Source organism: Acanthochromis polyacanthus, chromosome 21 (assembly GCF_021347895.1).
Source record: "Acanthochromis polyacanthus isolate Apoly-LR-REF ecotype Palm Island chromosome 21, KAUST_Apoly_ChrSc, whole genome shotgun sequence".
Taxonomy (NCBI): Eukaryota; Metazoa; Chordata; class Actinopteri; family Pomacentridae; genus Acanthochromis; species Acanthochromis polyacanthus.
Window position 1 is genome coordinate 19,258,011 of NC_067133.1, and position 18,843 is coordinate 19,276,853.

The window sequence follows — 18,843 nt, forward strand, 5'->3', positions numbered from 1 at the left end:
GAGCTAAAATCGTTATTGTTTGTTTAAGAAAAATTACAAATGTGAAAATTGTGTCAAGCATAATTTGCCTACAACCCATGCTCAGATGTGGAATATCATCCCTATATATTGAAATGGGAAGATAGCTGTGTGACTGAGGATGACAGAATCTGTCAATATCGTGAGCTAAATGAGATGCAGAATGAAATTCAGTTTAATCAGTACCCTTTGTATTTTATATCATGACTTGCATCAAACATTATTTAACAAGGTTCACGTTCAGGAGATACAACAGCTCAGAATTGGCACAAATTGCATGAAACTTGTGTTTCAAATTTAAACACAGGCTACAGCAGTTAAACACTTATTTTAATTTTTTAACCTGTAGCCTGTGTTTAAATGCATGTATGTTTATTGTGTAAGGACTTTGAGAGCACAAAACGTCAAATTCTTTGTATGTGTGTACATGCTTTGCCAAAAAAATGGTTCTTATTCTGATGATTCATAATGAGAATGGAGTTGAATACCTTTTTGATCATGTTTTTTGCATTTCTGAATATCTTTTGGAGGCAAGGGTAAGGGAAAGGAGGAAGAAAGAAACATATGATAGATAAACTCGTCAGACTCTGTTCTGTACAGACTGGAGACGGTTAAATATGAACTGGATCAAATATAGAGTGTTTGGCACCGTTGGAAGCAGATGAAGTATTTGTCGTCTTTGGATTTCTGTATTATGTTTTGGGTCTAGAGGGCTGTGTTTGTATACTTGTTGTATTTCCAGTGGAATATCTCTTGAAACATTATTTGCAGGAAGTTTATGTGTAATGTTTGGATGATGTTTATGTTTGACTAGTGTCTAGTTTTACTTCTATCTCTGAAAGATGCTGATGTTGGCTTACGTGCCGAAATGTTTGGTGTGTTGTCTGAGTAATCCTGTGACGGTGGGATGGGTTGTGTGGAGACAAGAGTAAAATATTCATTCATTCATTCATTCATTCATTCATTCATTCATTCATTCATTCATTCATTCATTCATTCATAAGGTAATCAGCATATGACTCAGCAATACGAAGGCTCATTTCGGATCAAAGATGGTGAAGAAATTATTAATTTATTTGGTACTGTCAAAACAGTGGTGTAGTGGTCCCTGGAGAAGTGGGTATACTCTTAATTTTCACCTTTTTTTTAATTAGTCCAGAAAAACGCCCTGTTTTAGAAACAGTGACATAGAAGACTACTCTATTCAATTTATTCAGTCATTTCTACTTGCCCACTATTATAAAATTATCATGACTTGATAAGGAGCAGTTTGTAGTTATTACTGGTCACACAAGCAAACTGGATTACAGAAATTCATCTATTGTTACAAGCTAAATCAAAATTCAAAATGAGGCTTAATCTGTCAAAATCACCTTTTGTTACAGTGTTAGGCTTCACCTTTCAACAAACTGAAGATGCAGTTTACTGCCTCAATATGCTCTGACCTGGTGATGGTAGACTGGGTCCTTGACTCTGCTCACACTGACGTGCCTGGCTATAGCTTCAGGTTGGGAGCTGCCAGGGCTGCTGGTTTCAGGGCTGGGGTCTGTCTGGGCCTGGTCTGGGCCTGATTTGTGCTTCTTTACAAAAAGTCAGCAATACCTCCCTTCCTTTTCATTGTTGTCTGTCCCTATACAAAATAAGATAGCCTGGTTAGACCTCAATGTTGTTTTAGGTCGAATCTTAAACTACCTGTCCCCATTCTTGTGTTTTTACTTACTTTAAAATCAACTACCAGCCTAGAGGTTTTCCCACATTATCCCAATCTAGCTAGCTTCAGACTTACGTTAGAATAACGTTAGCCTTTCAAAACGTTAGTCAGACTCGGCCCGACACTCAGTTTAACCACTGGCGACAAAATATCCTCTCCTTGGAATGTGCAGTCATGTTGCCAGTAGTTTAAAACAATGATTCATTTGGAAACCACCTTAAAACTTACCTGAGAATTATATCATCCATGAAAGTGGTTCGCTCAATATGTGCCACTCACTTGAAAGGTGTTTATTCTGCCTTTCTCGCATTTCCGCGCATCTTTCAAGCAGACCTGTCAATCAACTGGAGTGCCACAGAGGTTAGCAAAATTTTCCTCTGTATGACCCGCCCTACTCTGCCTCTGATTGGCTCATCCCTAAAGTTAACCAATCGAATCAGTGAAGGTAGCATGTACCAGCCAATTACAGGCAGAGGAGGGTTGTTCATGGCTTCATCATCCTTCAGGAAAAGAGGGCTACCTGGCACACAGATATTACTGAATGATGCGCACCAGGGAGCATTAGAAGTGGGTATACGCAATGCTAACTGAAAAATAAGTGGGTATACGCCGTATACCGCCGTATGCCCTGGACTACACCAGTGTGTCAAAACAATAAGCCAGTAAAAATAGTCAAAGTGAACCGAGTTTTGACCAAATGCGGAGGACTTCCACTGTATGTAGGTTTGGGGTCACCCATACAGTTTCATGTTTTCCATGAAAACTCACACTTTTATTCGTGTGCTAACATAATTGCACAAGCGTTTTGTAATCATCAATAAGCCTTTCAACATGATTAGCTAACAAAATGTAGCATAAGAACACAGGAGTAATGGTTGCTGGAAATGGGCCTCTGTACCCCTATGTTAAATATTCCGTAAAAAAAAATCCGACATTTTCAGCTAGAATAATCATTTACCACATTAACAATGTCTAGATTGTGTTTTTGATTAATTTACTATTATCTTCATTGAAAAAAAAACTGCTTTTCTTTCAAAAAATAGGGACATTTCTAAGTGACCTCAACTTTTGAATGGTACTCTATATTAATGTTCAGTTCAGATGGCAATATTTAAAGAAATATTTACCATCTTAAGTGTGCTTGGCGAGCAAATAATATTCAGCGTCTGATCTACCACCTCTGGTATGGACTAATGTTCCTGTTGTGTTGGCCCACAGAGCAAGTGGACTAAGTGTGATCACTCCTGGTGGTCCCCTTCACTTTAACTCTCCTCTTGGCTCATTGTGCGGTTCTAATCGCTGGCCAGCTGTACACTGCTGTGTATTTACACCACAGGGTAGTTAAGAGAACAAGGCCACACACTGGCACTACGCATTGTAATCCCACTGTGACACCAGAACTCTGTCTGAGTGAGTGTGTGTGTGTGTCTCTTTATGTATGTGTGTGCTTGACTGTGACTGTGCACACTCGTCTGCCCAGTGCGTCTGCGTCTGTGCTAATTTGCTTGTGTGGGTTTTTGCATTTGACTGTGGACTTGTTTGTCTGGCCTCGCCTGCTGTTTGCATCTCCGTGTGCTTTAATTAGTATGCGCTTTTGCATCTAGGCCTTTGTGATTTGGCACTGGCACTGCATGCTGGCGAGGCATAAAAGATTTGAAGTCTGTCTGTGCTAGTCATTCAGCCTTAATGGCGTTAGTTACACAACTGAACTGAAGTCCCTGCTGCATAAATGGGTGGCATTTAGAAATATGAGCAAGTCTGATGGCAGTGAATCATGTAGCGCAGCGCTGCGGAGCATGTCTGGGATGACTGACATTGACATTGACCCAGATGGGCACTCCTCCTGAATGGACAGCGGCTGAAACTTAAGCAGTGCTAGCTCAGTGTCAGGAAAGGGAAAACAGCCCGGCTCTGTGGGTTTCAGCACTAACAGTAGTGGGGGAGAGGGGCTGAGTCAGTGTCCTTGTCTGCTGCTGAGCCCGTCTGGCAGGGGGGAGTGCTGTGCAGTGAAAGCCTCCGTTTATAAAGAATTTCCACCGTGTTTAAGTGGAGCTAGCACTGCTCTGCTTAGATTTGACAGTATGCCCACTCTCAGCCTAATATGTGGCATGTCTTCCCTGCTAACATTGCTAAGGAGAGCTCAGTCAAAGTCCACTTGTCCTTCAGGACAGTGGATAGCTCCACACCTACCAGTCTCTGATGCAGCTCCAACTCCTGGGATGTTATTTTCCCAAAAGGAGTTTAGTCAGTTCAGGACCACGGACAGCAGCTTCCACAGTCACTGGCATTAGACTCACTACACAGGAGAACTGGCTGTCCTTCAGCTTCACTTTCACATCACTCACTCTGTCTCAACTTCTATTCTGTTTCTGTGCTCCTGCATTCACCTGGGCTGTAAAGGAAGCTGGCAGCCATTTTGTTATTTATGTGTGTGTGTGTGTGTGTGTGTGTGTGTGTGTGTGTGTGTGTGTGTGTGTGTGTGTGTGTGTGTGTGTGTGTGTGTGTGTGTGTGTGTGTGTGTGTGTGAGAGAGAGGCTGAACGCAGAAGCAGTTGGGAAGGGTATGCAGTTATGGAGAGAGCTGGAGAGACAATGAGTGTCTCTCAGCACCTCTTCGCAGCCCTCTTTCATGCCTCTCAGCCTGACTCAGCGATTAACCCTGAGTACCCCGCTGTCCCTGCTGACCCTTCTCCACCCAGAACCACAGCAGTACATTGACATGCCTCTCAGACGACTGATTACCAGCAGTGGGTGTGCAAATGGTGTACACACCAGAGGTGAAAGTGTGCAGAGACACTAATTCTCTCCTTTTTTGCTTGTTCTGCCATTACTTCCTCTTTTGCTCAGACTGAATCCAAAGGTTCCACTTTGGTGCCTTGTTGAGGTGGAATAAAAGATGCTAGAGAGGGCATGCAGTTCTTGTGCAGCGTGGGGATGAGGATGATAAGCTGCTGAGTTGCCGTGTGTAGGAGTTTGTTAACATTTGAAACTCTCACAGTTTGTTTCACAAGTGGTGTAATATCTTGTTGGAAAAGCTGGTATGTCTGCAAATCCTTCATGCCAATATGTGATCTGCGGTGTTTAATTGCAGAAACTGGATGGCCAGTCTGTGCATCAACCGAGCTGAAATATTACTGCTCTTTGAAGGCCAGTCAATAATAGCTAATTTGTGTTTTACATGAGGACAATAGGAACCACTTTGGTAGCACCTGCTCTTGTCAGACACTACACATAATATTTACAATTAGGCTGAATAATGAAGTGCCTCCTAAAAGTATTAAGCTTCATTGAATTATCGATAACTTTGCCTCTCTTCTTCTCTCCACTCCAGCTCTGAGCCGGTCAATGATGCCCTTCGGCTTGATGCGTCGAGAGCTGGCGTGTGAAGGCTACCCGATCGAGCTGCGCTGCCCTGGAAGTGATGTCATCATGATTGAGACGGCCAACTACGGCCGCACCGATGACAAGATCTGTGACGCAGACCCCTTTCAGATGGAGAATGTGCAGTGCTACCTTCCCGACGCCTTCAAGATAATGTCACAGAGGTAACTATTGATCTGTTTAGATCTTGTGCGCGTGTTTGTGCAGAGTCAGAGCCTCGTATTGGCAGAGGAAACGAGATACTATTTCACACAACATAATTCCTCCACAATATCTTGCTTCCCCTCCTGAGGTGTAAGGCTTGGGCACCTTTGGGCAAACTGCACATTTGTGAGAAGAAGTAAATACAAGTAGTAAAAAGACTAAGTAGTAAAAATAATTCATATTGACAACTCTGGACATGAAGTCCTAACAAGCTATTTATGTCCTAGTAAGAAATAAAGACTTTCCAAATGGCACCCAAAGTTTAAGTTCTAGTTTAAGTATGTGAAATAAAAAAGAACAGAGCATTATCATAATTAAAGAAAGGTTAATTGTTTGTTTGCTACAGATCTTGTATTGACTCTTATTCACTTAAAGACATAGATTTGATATGCAGTTTGTCCATGAGCACCCAAACGAGTCCAAATGTGTGAAATACTGAAGTCAGCATCCTTTTTGTGAGGAGAACAGCACTGCATCCTGGCGAGACATTTGTGTACATGGCAGTGAGAGGATGAGGATGCGTATGTTTGGGATTGCTGTAGGAGTATTTGTAGGGCTTCCTAACGCTGCTCTCTGTTTGCGCTCATCATTTGCTTCCTCTGAGCACAGATCAATGGAAGCCCTCTCCCAGCCATCCATCACGAATGTAATGGAGGCACTAGGTGCTGGGTTGTGGAGAGAGCAAGAAGGGGGAGGGAACTAGCAGGGGGTGGGGGAGAGAACTGAGAGAGGGGGTAAAGGAAGGAGAGAGACTTCTAGAAATGATGGGATGATAGAGTGAGTGCAGCAGAGATTTGAGATATGAAGGGAAAGAAAGACACGGGAGAAATGCTCAAAGCTGGATAGAAAAGGATTATGTCTTGAGAGTGAACGAGTGTGTGCAGATGTGAGTCCTCCGCGTGTATGTGTTTCCCGGGGTGTGCAAATGTGAGAAGGCATGCAGCGATGCGGTTTAGATGTACGTATTATGTGCATATGAATGTTTTCCTTATGTGTGTGGTGTAGAGTATTCGCCTTAGCCCCCCTCGTCCTTCCCTGTTCTCTCACCTCTAATTGCTCTCACTCACAATCCCCCAGGAGACGAGGCTCTTACGTCACTCGCCCTCTCTCTGCCTCGTCCCTCCCTCCTTGCTTCTCTGTATCCTTCATCCCACTCCTTTTCCCCCATTTCTCCCTCCCCCTCTCTTTCCCACCTCCCTTCGGGTGCAGCTGTCACATGATCTAGTCTAGTGTGAAATTACTCCCTTCCCTGCCGTTCCCTCTGTCTTTCAGAGCCTGAAGATGTTTTTTTTAACCACTCCTCTTCGTCTTTCTTACAATGGCACTCGTCATTTTTTTTTGTATCACTTACTTCCTTCCCTCTCTCTTTCCTCCCTTCCTCCCCTTGTCTGCCTCATCTCGCAGGTGTAACAATCGCACTCAGTGTGTGGTGGTAGCAGGGTCGGACGTGTTCCCGGACCCCTGCCCAGGGACCTACAAGTACTTGGAGATCCAGTATGAGTGTGTCCCCTACAGTGAGTACTGAGACCCCGTCACCCCTCCTCCAGCGTCCCCACCCCCCTCACCCCATTCACCACCCCTCCCATCCCTTCCTCTGCTCCCACCTGAACCTCTTGCCCCCTCTTCAACCTCCCCTGAAAACCCTCGAAAGAATGACATTCTTACACTCACATGTGCACACTTGCTCTCTCTGGATTTTCTCAACACAATCAGAACACAGAGACAGACAGTCATTCCTCACCTGCTCTCTCTGTCCCTCTACTCTCTCTCTCTCTCGTACACTGCACAGGCACACACATGCACACACTCACAGAGCACTAAACCTTTTTTCTTCATCGACAGAGTGACGCACCAGTAGCTGAGAGGGATTTTCACATGGGGGACGGTGCTCCACAAACACAGGGTCCGATAAGCACTTCACGCACACCCACTGCAAACATGGGGTCAGCCCTTATTGGCAAGCACAGCAGTGTAACGCACACCGCCCCACACTCACGCACTGATTAACTCGGGGGCATGCCACTGCCTTTATCTGGTGCCAAACACCTTTGCTGTCCCTCTGATTTCCAATAAAAATTAAAATTGGGTGCAGTGAGACTTTAAGGCAGGGGGTGTTTGTGTGTACGCCACACCTCACAATAGGAATATTAACACAAACTGCAAAGGGCTTATTTTAGACCACATGACCTGAAGCGCCACTCATTTTAATGTCCCCATGGTAACAGCTGACTTCCTGCACTGCTCAAAACTGTGTGACAGGTGTGACATGCACACATGCCTGCACACACACACACACACACACACACACACACACACACACACACACACACACACACACACACACACACACACACACACACACACACACACACACACACTTCTACCTTACAGTCGCAAAAGGGGGACACACGGTGGCTCTCTTCCCTCTCTCTCCCTTCGACTCTTCCTCTCTGAGCCAAAGCATGTACACACAAACAAGAGCACACTCACACAGCCAAAGGAGCAGGCACAGCAAGGATTATATGATGTTGTGTTGATCCTCGCTCATGTGAAAATCTCCGCTCAGCGTCCCCTCCTCCCTCTCATGTATTATTACTCTCAGCCTTGATCCCCTCACTGTGCAGGAGCACCTGGCTGGAGGGGAGGAGCCGTGGCGCTCCCCTCCACTGGGCAGAAGCAGAGTTGGGGTGCAGGAACAGATTAAAGGTGTCGGGGTCAGCTGGGGGGACATTGATCTTATTGGGGCGTGGGGTGATGTTTAATTTATCGGGGAAGGGTGTGGGATGATTGTCTCTGTTTTTTCCTTAGGTGCTGATGCTGTGGTGAGCCACAGGACTGAGATCGCGTCAAACCACTAACCTCCTTTATTCTTCTTCTTCCACCTCTCACTCATGCTCTCTTTGCATATTATCTCTCTCAGTCATCATCACTTCTCTTCGATTCTCTCAACTCCCTTTTTTCTGACTTCTCCTTTTCTATCTTTCACTGTCAGTCTGCACTCCAAAGTGTTAAATCTTCATCCATCTTCCTATAAAACTCTTTTTTTCTTCTATTTTTGCTCTCTGTCCATCACTCTACCACAGTATCTTATCACTCCATTCTATCCAGTTTCTTCCACTGTCTCTGTTTTTTTTCTTTTACAGGTTGGACAAATATTCGAATACGGAGCCATCCATGGACTTTGAAGCACATCTTTAAATCTCTGCTCTTCCTCTGCTTAGTAGTTTTGTGTCCTCAGTTTACCTTGTGAGAGACTTTGTTATGTCAGGTTGCAGCCGCAGTCACTGATAAAGAAGTTGGGTTTCCTGCATTGGGGATTATTCTCCGATATAAATCTTTTCTTCACAGCCTTCCAAGTGGCAACAAGTGTTCTTCTCGAGTGTCCTACGCTCTGTTCCCCTGCCTTCCACTTAATGTTAATGGCGGTCACACCGACCCTCTATGGTGACGTGACTTTTCTTGTTCGTCCTCTGATAGTTGCAGAGATGCTGTAGCTTGGTGTCCTGTTAAGTACCAGCCATGGCGGGTCAAGGTAGCATAGCTCAGTTGTACCCGCTTTCTTCCCCTCATGCATTCTACTCCTGTCTTTTTCCCTCCGACTGCACAAGGGAGCTTGTTCTCTCTCCGCAAGGCAATCAAAGGGATGATTAAATAGCTGCTGACTTGCATTTTTCCTCCCCGTGTTTGGAAAAAAAAACTTTGTTGATTGCGTCTGAAGTATGGCACGGCTTAGAAAATTGGAAGCTGATCCCCCTATGATGAAAAGTCCCGCCTGTCTGAGGTGACAAAAAAGAGCCAATTACCCCTGTCCTCTGCCACTCTCTTCCACTAAGGAAACACAAGCATGCTCCTCTCATTCACACTCCCACACAAAAATAGATACAAGTATGCATACACGGGTATGCACACAGCTCACACCGCAGGCTGCTCTACGTGTTTGTGCTCATCTGACAAACTAAATACGACCTGACACATTCAGACTCAGAGCTGGAACTGTTCATCCCAAAACCTAGTCACCGTCGCACCACACGCCACTCATCTCGGCCACTTTTAATTACCAGGAGAGGGGGCGCGTCGCTCTCCTCAGTTCTGCCTCAGCAGAGATTTGTCAAGATTAATTGAATTTGCTGCTGCTAATCGCTCTGGTAATGCCCCATCGTTCACGTCTGGCTAGGGATGCTGGGCACTCTAGTATCATCCGAGGCTGACGCATGTTTTTCGGTGGTTGTCTCGACAAAAAGGTGAACGGCGGAGAGATGATATGTTAAGCCGGTGTGTCATACCAGCTGAGATTACGCGCAGCCGTGTTGATGGCTGCGTGTGATGTTTGCATCTGACAGGGTCCTCTATGTGAGTGGCGCCTGTGTCACACGGGCGCCATGTTGCCAGTCACCTGAAACGGCAAGGTGACAGCCGGAGCTGAGCTGACACGAACACACACACCTCTGCTGGCGGAGGCTCACACAAGCGCCCCGAACGTGTGTGTCTAGCTGTGTGTGTGGGATCGCCTCGGCAAAATACAGCATCCACCAACAAGTCAAATCATATCTCATCGAGTAAAAAAGCACCGCAAGGCCCCTCCTGCCACGTAGCATTGTTTTTGCCATCCGGAACAGAGCAAGACAAAATGGCTCAACTGAACTCTCATTTCACACTGTCACAGCCTGCTGGATTCCATTAAGACATCACAGATCCATGGACACAGCTGCAGCATGTGTTTACTGCAGTGAAAACCCTACGCTGCAGTCTTAACACAGATGTACACCGAGTCAAAGTACATCTACCCCATGAGAGGACTCTACCTGTCCCAACTCTCCTCCTTCTTCAGGACATACTTCTACATCATTATTGATTCCTAATGCTCCCCATTGGGACCATCCATGCCAGCTATCCCAGAGCCATTAGACCTGGTGTTGCGCCTTTGCTATTCCATCAGCTGTGATTTATCTTGTTAACATGCACAATGCAGGTAACTGTGCAGGCCGTACAGTAGAGATTCTGCAGAGCATCTTAGCTTAACTCCACATCCTCCACTTTTCCATTCATATTTTGTTGCTCTGCCGCTGTTTCACTTTACAAAATTGATTCTTCCCCACAAATGTATTCAGCACTGCCTATTCATTACGAGACATCGCTTTTTGGACACAAAGCCGCTGGAAATGATAGTTGACTTGTCGGGAAGAGTTTGTCAGTAGAAGGAATAATGGCATTGTAATATGACAAGTTTTCAGGGGAGGAGAGGAAACACTTCGATGTAGCTGAAAATGAAATTCTATTAATATGTATAGGGACACCATTAGACGTGGGGCTCATAAATGTTTGGTGAATGAGAAGCAGGAGTCTTTGATCAGGCCATGGAAAGGGATGACTCCTTACCGTGAAAAATGTAAGTGCGAGAAGGAGAAAACAAAGAGGAGAGGGGAGGAGGATGTAAGAAGCTGGAGAGGACACGCAATCTCTCAGCTCTGTAAAAGAGACAGAGCTGTTGTCCTGCAATGCTCCGACAATATGTGTGTGTATTTGAGAGTGTGTGTTTCTAGCTGTACTCATTAGTGTGGGAGTAATTGATAGGGTTGTAGAGAGTGCTGAGCAGAGTGATTAAGGGGAGAGAGGGCAGTGGCTTATTTCTCAAAAGAGCCCTGAAAGAGAAATGTTGAATGAATCAGACAAACAACCAAGGTGGCCTTAAACTAACCTTCAGCTCACTGTGAGGACAGTTTGATGAGTTTCTGTCTCTTTTTTCTCTGTGTTTCTGTGTGTGTGTCCCAAGGAATGTGCGATGAACTGGTGTGTGGCTGTGCTTTGTGTCTATTTTTCAGGACAACCAAGAATAGAAGAAATGGAGTCAAGAGAAGTCTTCCATCTTCTTTATGTTTTTTATTTCTTTCTGCAGCTTTCAAGAGGTTTTATTTTCCCTTTCTGTCTTTCTCTCTCTACATGCATCACACACCATTTTCCTCCTGTTTTGGTAAACACAGTCAATGCCCCATTTATATTATTGAATCATTTGTGAAGGACTACTTGCATGAAGTGGAGAAGCTCTGTAGGTGCAGGTCAGTAGATTCCTCGGACATAGGGGGAAACTCCATATGTTTGGGCTCTGCTGCATTCAGGTGTCTCCATGCACCTCCTTCTGCTGCTTCAGTGAGGATGAAAGCTCTGGATGCTCTCTGGCCATTCTCTTCCTCCCCTAACCTTGGAGCTAATGATTGCACTCACAGTTGGTGGTGGGGATGTAACGCTTTTTTGCCAACGCCCCGGCCTTGCGGTATTTGCACTCGTGGCTTTGCCATATTTACTCCTCTAGGCTGCAAATGGCTTCCATTCCCCAGGTCTTCATGGAGGTTGTTTGTCTAGTTTGATCTTGGCATACAATGATAAATGATGAGGGTGGCTGCTGATACGGATGCTGCCACTGCCAAGGTGGAAGGCCGTCCCCCACAACAGCCCAGCCTACTGCTGCTAGCAGTTCGTTTTTCCTTTGTTTTGCTTACTGTGTGTCTCTTTACATCTCTCTCTCCCTCTCTCTATTGCTCTTTCTCTCACTTTTTTTTCCTCTGTACGAGCAACCCTGCAAAGTGTCGTGACAGTTTCACAGGACTCCCCGGGGACGTCAGACTTCCCACGACACATGCACAACAATCTCGCTCGCCGTGGGGATCCACCAGCCATGTGCCTTTTGACACGTCTCTTCCCGAGAGACATGAAGATCTACTCGCACACCACTTGTGCCTCGGCAAACACAGAGGAAAGGCAAGCGCCAGGGCTGTATTATGAAAGGCGGAGATGAGGTCCTTGCTTGCTCTTCCTCTAACCTCCAGCTGCAAACTGACCTCCCCAGATGCTGCGACACGAGCAGGTTCCAAACAGCCTCATGGAGGAACCACACCATACCTGTTTGAGTCAGCTGAGGCCTTAGTGTGACACATGATCCTATTGATTTGTGTGTGATGAGACCACTGTAGGCATTTTTCTCATCTCTCTTTTGTTTCTACCCTCTTTTTTTCTCCCCTCCCCCCTCGACTGTATCTCTTGGTTTCTGTCTGTGTTTCTGAGGCGTTCCACTCTGTCAAGCCCTCCCTTTCCCCTGTTGTTTGTTCTCTTTTTCTTTGATGAGCCAGTCTGGGCCAGGCAAGCCAGCAGCTCCCCATTGATTGGATGGTCGATGGGTTGAGTGTTTTTGCTGGCTTCTATAGTAGGCATCCTGACTCTGTAAATTGAGCAAAGCCAAAAGCGCCGCTTTCTTTAGATCAAGGGACCGCTCTAATGTCAACACAGACTGTGTTTGGAAAGAGAGCAGGAGAGAGGGATTTAGTGATCTTCCCGAAGACAACTGCTACACATAGCGACATATTCATTGCCACCTTTCCATCCACCATTCCTGCATCTCTTCCTCTACCTTTCCCACTCTTTGTTTACTTCCACAGCTGAAGAGGCCTGCGGCGCCAAGATGCTCTCCCTCGGTTTTTTCTCCACCAGGTTCCTGGAGCTGCACTTGGGGCATAAGGGGAAGTGGGAGGGAGCGAGGGAGGGATGTGGCGATGCGATGGGTGGAGGTGGGGTCGAGAGTGTGTGGTTGGGGGTGGACTGTTTTGTTGGGGGATTATTGATAAATCTGAAATGAAATGGAAATGGATTTAAACCCAGGTCAGGCCATTTTCCCCTTCTCATTTTCCATTTGAGCCATCCTTTCTCTGAGTAGCCAACCATAACGCAGACAGATAACTTGCTTTAAAAAAAGACAGAGGGAAAGGACAGCATTTTATTTAATCTCAATTTTCTCTTTTTTCCTGCACTTCTGTTTTTCTTTCATTCTCTTTACTTTCCCTCTTTCTCCCTCTCTCTCCATCTTACTGTCTTTCTCTTTTATCTTTCTATCTCCCTCTTTCTCCTTTTTTCCGATGCTTGAATAGAAGTGGATCAAAAAGGTAAAGACCACAATGAACATAACAACCACAGCTCGCCCCTTCCTCCCTCCTCCTCCTCCCTTGTCTCCCTTCCTCCCCCCATATTCCCTCCTAACCCAGCACCTTGTGTAGTGGTCATGTTTGATGTTGATATCCCTCCCTTTTCTTTCTCGATCTCTAATCTCCTTGTCTGCCCTTCTCTTTCTATCTCTCTTTGACTTGTAACCAAAACTCTAAAATCCTTCTAGATTTCCTCCTTGGTTCTGATGACACCAGCCTGACCTGCACGCATGCACACACACACGCACACACACACACACACACACACACACACACACACACACACACACACACACACACACACGCTCACACACACGCTCACACTCACATAAAATATCATGGAAAGTCAGTCCAGTATCTATGAGAGATAAACGAGAAATTAACTTCATTCCTTTCCTCTATGAAGTAGCACATCTCAGCCTCAGTGTACAGACAACATGCATTCGTATCATTTCGTGGATGGCAAATCTCTCCTCTTTTTTTCCATCCCTTTAAAAATCCATTTTCATCTTCACAGTGTTGCCTCACACACTTGACAATACACATTTTTCATTATTCAGATCTCATATTCACATTTCTTGGATAGCGTTCCACTCATTTTGCTACTGCGATTTATCTATCCCCACAGATCTAAGAAAAAACTTTCTCCTCTCTCTCTCTCTCTCTCTCTGTACATTGTTCAACTGCTCCTTTTCTCCATGCTATAGCTCTTCCTTTATTTTTTTTGGTTTCTCAGGACCAATTCAAAGGTTGTCGTTACTGTAATATTCAAGGCAAAAACATTGTGTTAAAGATAACACAGTAACTGGGCAAAAGTTGCTGTCAGATCATCGTTACAGTACGCCATTTCCAGATTCTTCGGTGTCCTTTTCTCATTCTCTCACTATTCCTTTTTTAGTCAATCACATGTCCATTTAACTCCTCTTCTTTCACTATCCCTTTACTTACTGCTTATTTTTCTCTGTTGTTTCTCATCCTCCTTTCTTTCGATCTTTTTCTCTCATCTTTCTATGATTGGTTTATCTCTCAGATCGCATCTGGCCATCACAAGCAGCCGCAGGCTTTTTAAAGCATCTTTTACACTTCTCTCCCCCTCTTTCTCTCTCTGTCTCTTTGTACAGTTTGTCGCTGCCACCTCGCTGTTTTCTTTATTGCCCATGCACAGTGACCCCCACCCCCCCAACACCCCAACCCACCTCACTCCCCCCTCATTACCTGCCCACATCAGTCCATCCCCCTTTGGTTCGTTAACTGTTCAAGGAGAGGGGATGGGGGAAGGGAGGTGTGTCCCCCTCCTTTGGGGAACGCTCTGGCTCCTTGTAATGGCTTCTCTGGTGCAGTTGGGCTTTGCCACAAGCACTCCTCAAGAGCCCCAATCAGCATGGCCAAGCACCTCAATCACAAGCTTCTTAAAGAGCAACGACAGACCTGACCCACATCCAAGGTCAGGACGGGAGTAGCGGCCAGCTTTCCAGCTTTCCAATGAGCCTTAACTCCCCCTCTCAGTTCCCCACCCTCCTCAACTCTCTCTGAACCCCCCTACTCACATCTGTCTCAGTCTCAGCCATTCCCCTGCCTGGCACCATGGCTGGATCCGTATGTTGGAGGAATTAACTCCTACAGAGCTTGCCATTAACTGGTTTATGGAGCCCTTTGTCTGTCGTTGTGTCCGTAGCTTTTCATTAACATGGATCATTGTCTCGCATTTTTCTCCCACCGCAATCAGCCATTTTAGCTCACTCTCCCTGCTTGTGGTGGAGTAGAAAGCTACAGAACACCTCCTCCTCCTTCTGCTTCCACCTCACCCAACTGGTTATATTTATTTACTACTCTTCCTCCCACTAACACTAAAATGAATACCCCTCCACTGCTGCTAAACACACTTCCTTTCTCTGTTTGTGGCTGAACTAATATTCCAGACTTGTGTTTTGCCCCTGTCTGTCAAATTAATCTTCACTGATTGATCAGCTGATTGACAGATTGGGTTCAGGATGGCGCTCATCGCGAGGTGATGTCACTGTTCAGTGAATGTCCAACACTACCTACCTACTGTGAGGCTATTTTAAGACATCAGGCTATTATGTTGGCGTCAGCCGCCTTCTCCCATCCCATCATTCCCTCTTTCCCTTTTCTCACCCTTTTTGCTGACAGCCTAGCAGGGTACACTGCCCCCATCATTACAGCATTTCCTTTATCACTGATGACAGGACCAACCAAGAGTTTTCTTACGTCCAGTTTGTTTGCTTCTGAAGGATTAGAGGCAAGAAAAAGAAGCAGTGTTAGACTACTGTGCACAATCCCAGCATTACCATGGAAGGTGGGATCAAGGAGCACACAAGGATAAAGCCATCAGTCGCACAAACAACTCTCCACATGTGATTTGGAAAAGTGGAAAGGAATGAGAGAGAAATCATTGTATTGTGTGGCAGGAAAATACAAAGAATGGCTGTGAATCCAGAAAGACTGAAAAAGCAGTTGCTATAGAGACGATGAGTCAGGCAGCATCCCCTCATTAGGAATGACCCACCACACACGAGCACAGTCATGTGACCGAGGCAGTGCAGACACCCTTTTTAGTGGCACGGGGAGATAGGGAAGAGTGTGAGAGGATTGACTGTACATGCAGAAGTCGCTGCATTGTTAGAGCCAAAGAACAGAGAGGTGAGTGAGTGAAGCAGGTGGTCATGAATATAAACCACAGCAGCTGGTTTCAGGACCGTTATGGAGAGACAGTATCTCTAAGAGACCTGATTTAGAGCAGGAAGGAGGAGGGGTGGGGGGTATTCAGGGCGGTGGCAGGCTAGGCTAATGTTACAGCCAAGCAGGCTTGTTGTTACGCTAGCTCTAAAGCCACAGTCAGCTAGTGTAGGGTAAACCCCCTCTGTCATCTACTGTATCTGCAGCCTGTAGCCTCTGCAACTGTGTCCCGATCAACTTTCCTGTCACTCAGTGTCAGCTTCACACCAAGGCAGATAAGACTTTGCTTTCAGCGGACACTATCTCTTGCTGTTGCCTGCTTTTGGTCTCAGTGAAGGGTATTCTCTGGGGTGAATGTTTGGGTTGATAAAGGTGCCACTTTGACACCTGCCTCTTCCACTGTCTGGACAGTGTGTACTTGCATGCATTGTCAGAAAGTGTGTGTGTGTCCTAAGGGTGTATGTGTGTGGCTGTTTGTGTTGTATTGTGTTTTTACTCCCTAAGACCTCACCCCCCACGTAGTCTAAAAGGAAGCGGAAACACATTGGGAGCCCATTCCTTCTCCTTCCCTGTTTCTCTCTTCTATTCTCTGTCACTATTTGTCACTCCTCAGCAAATTAACTCACTCCTAATTCTCATTTCACAGGAAATAACCTATTTACTCTCTCTTACTCCAATCCTCTCTCTTCTCTCGTTTGCACACACAGAACACGCTCACATTCTTTTTTACGCTGTCTTTCTTCTCTGTCTTTCTAAACTGCACACAAGCATGCCTCGCGACACACACACAAACACGCACATACATACACAATAAGACGTTTCTACACACACTAATGGGCTAATGAATGCACCGACATACCATCAGGAGACTCACTGCACACTCATGCACACACACTAACCCTTAAAGCCCATTAACTGTCCAGCATGGATGCAGGGTACCATGCCATGCTCCATTCTGCCCCCTGCTGCCAGTTTGCTGCACCTGCCAGTAACAGGTGGGGGATTCAATTAGAACAGCATGCTCTCAGCAGTCAGTCCTGTGAGCACGCCATGACTGTGGACTGGACTGGGCAAAGACTCGGGCCAGCAGAGCCTTTAGATCCCCGTAGGTAAAAGAAAAACAGAAAAACAAAAAGAAGAAGGAAAAAAAAACACAAACGCCACAAGGACGCCACTTAAGAAACAGCTGCCAACCATTGGCAGGGGGTGTTTAGATCATCAAAGTCGAACATTAACCATCACCATGATGCTGTCACATCAAACATGAAAACAGCATGGAGTGCAGAAGACAACCAAAATGAAAAGTCTAAATTTAGCCTAAAGCTGTCAGCGCTCACTTTTAATTGCGTTACCAGTCGATCACAAATGGGTGCTAGACACAAATGGGAGATATTAACTGTCATTTTCAGGAAAGTTCTGGAGCTTTCATCACTTCATGCTGCAGCCTCATATTGACAAGTAACAGCTGACCTGTGCCTGGGAAAGGGATTATGGAGATAAATAGTCAATTATTACAGCAGTATTTCCCAGTATGTGTGGCAGTAATTGGCATGCTAGAGTATGATAGCTGCAGCCTGGGTTTTAATCCCTGATAAGGTAAGTTCCATTAGCCATCTGGCTAGTTTGTAGGGTAAAGAAGTGTTGTGTCTGTGTTGCCTGGTGACTTCAGTGGGATGATCATGACTCCAAGATTCCCTTCCGTATCCAAATAGGAATTAATCTATTAATCCATCTATCTCGCACAATCCCAGATGGCTCTACTACAGCTAACCTGCTCTAGCCAGACTTGGATAATGCCTAATCTCAAGACTTATGCCTAATGCTTAATGCCTAATGCCTAATACCTCATTCATACTGTGGTCATAATAGCCTTTTGTACTATAGACTCCACAGCTACGGTTTGGCTGCTCTAGCTTCCCGCTGCTTCAATCACCCTTCACAGTTAGAAGAAGAGAGAGGGGGGCAGAGCAAAGAAAGGGGCAGAAAAAGCTAGTAAACAGGAAGGCAGCCAGGAAGGCTGGGGAGCGCAGGTCAGAGTTAATGAAGCCCCCTAGGCAGGGTTTGCAGGGTGTGAAGCGTGGCCACTGTTTCTGTTTGGCCTGTGAGTGTGTGAATGAGCATGTGTGTGTGTGTGTGTGTGTGCCTCATGGCCTGTGTGTACAGCCTAGAGGCCGTTGATGAGCCCCTTTGACACCGGGCCCATCCAACGTCCAGTTCATTAGAATAAACCGACGTGCACTGATCGCACGGGAGAGCAAGGAAGAGAGAGAAACATGGAGGAGGAAGGCAGAGGATGACAGACTGTTAGTCTCTGCTGCACCGCGGTTTTATTGGGGTGATGAGCTCAAAAGAGTACAGACTAGTTCCAATTTAGTACATGGCTGGAAGGTTAGGTACAATAATGAACAGAATCACATAGTATTTTTGGGTGGAAACTGTCTTGGGCACCATTTATTGAGGGTGAATTGTATTGCAGTAAACAACTATTTTTTGGCCATAAAAGATTGTTGTTCTTCTCTGTCTCTTATCTGTATGTAATGGCAAGTCATGACTCACCATCACATTCTGCCAACATTCCAATTCTAAACCTTTATGACTGTCATATCAGAAGCCTTAATCTGGACATGATTTAAAGGATCTGAAGTGCAGTGGCTAAAGCTGGTATCCACAAAAAAAACACAAAAATGGGATTTTTATTAAAGCACAAAACTAGTACACTTACAATGCTAAGATCATTTTTTTCTCTGCTCTAAGCTACATTGTTTAGCTTGACAGGTCAATTTGACGACCTCAATCATGTACTACCATGTTTTTATCTTTAAACACTGAACTCAGAAATATAAATCCAATAATTTCATGTTTAGTT

At 45.5% G+C, this 18,843-nt stretch overlaps 1 protein-coding gene across 2 annotated transcripts in view; it reads left to right on the forward strand.

Annotated features, from left to right (window-relative positions):
- Positions 1–18,843, forward strand: part of adgrl1a (adhesion G protein-coupled receptor L1a) — a 95,195-nt gene that overhangs the window by 51,377 nt on the left and 24,975 nt on the right. The window contains exons 3-5 of one of the 2 annotated variants that reach the window (XM_022210355.2): positions 5,060–5,273; positions 6,718–6,827; positions 13,227–13,241. In XM_022210355.2, the coding sequence (XP_022066047.1) occupies positions 5,060–5,273; positions 6,718–6,827; positions 13,227–13,241 (339 nt within the window). The remainder of the gene's footprint in view (positions 1–5,059; positions 5,274–6,717; positions 6,828–13,226; positions 13,242–18,843) is intronic. The other variant, XM_051941608.1, reaches the window with a different exon arrangement.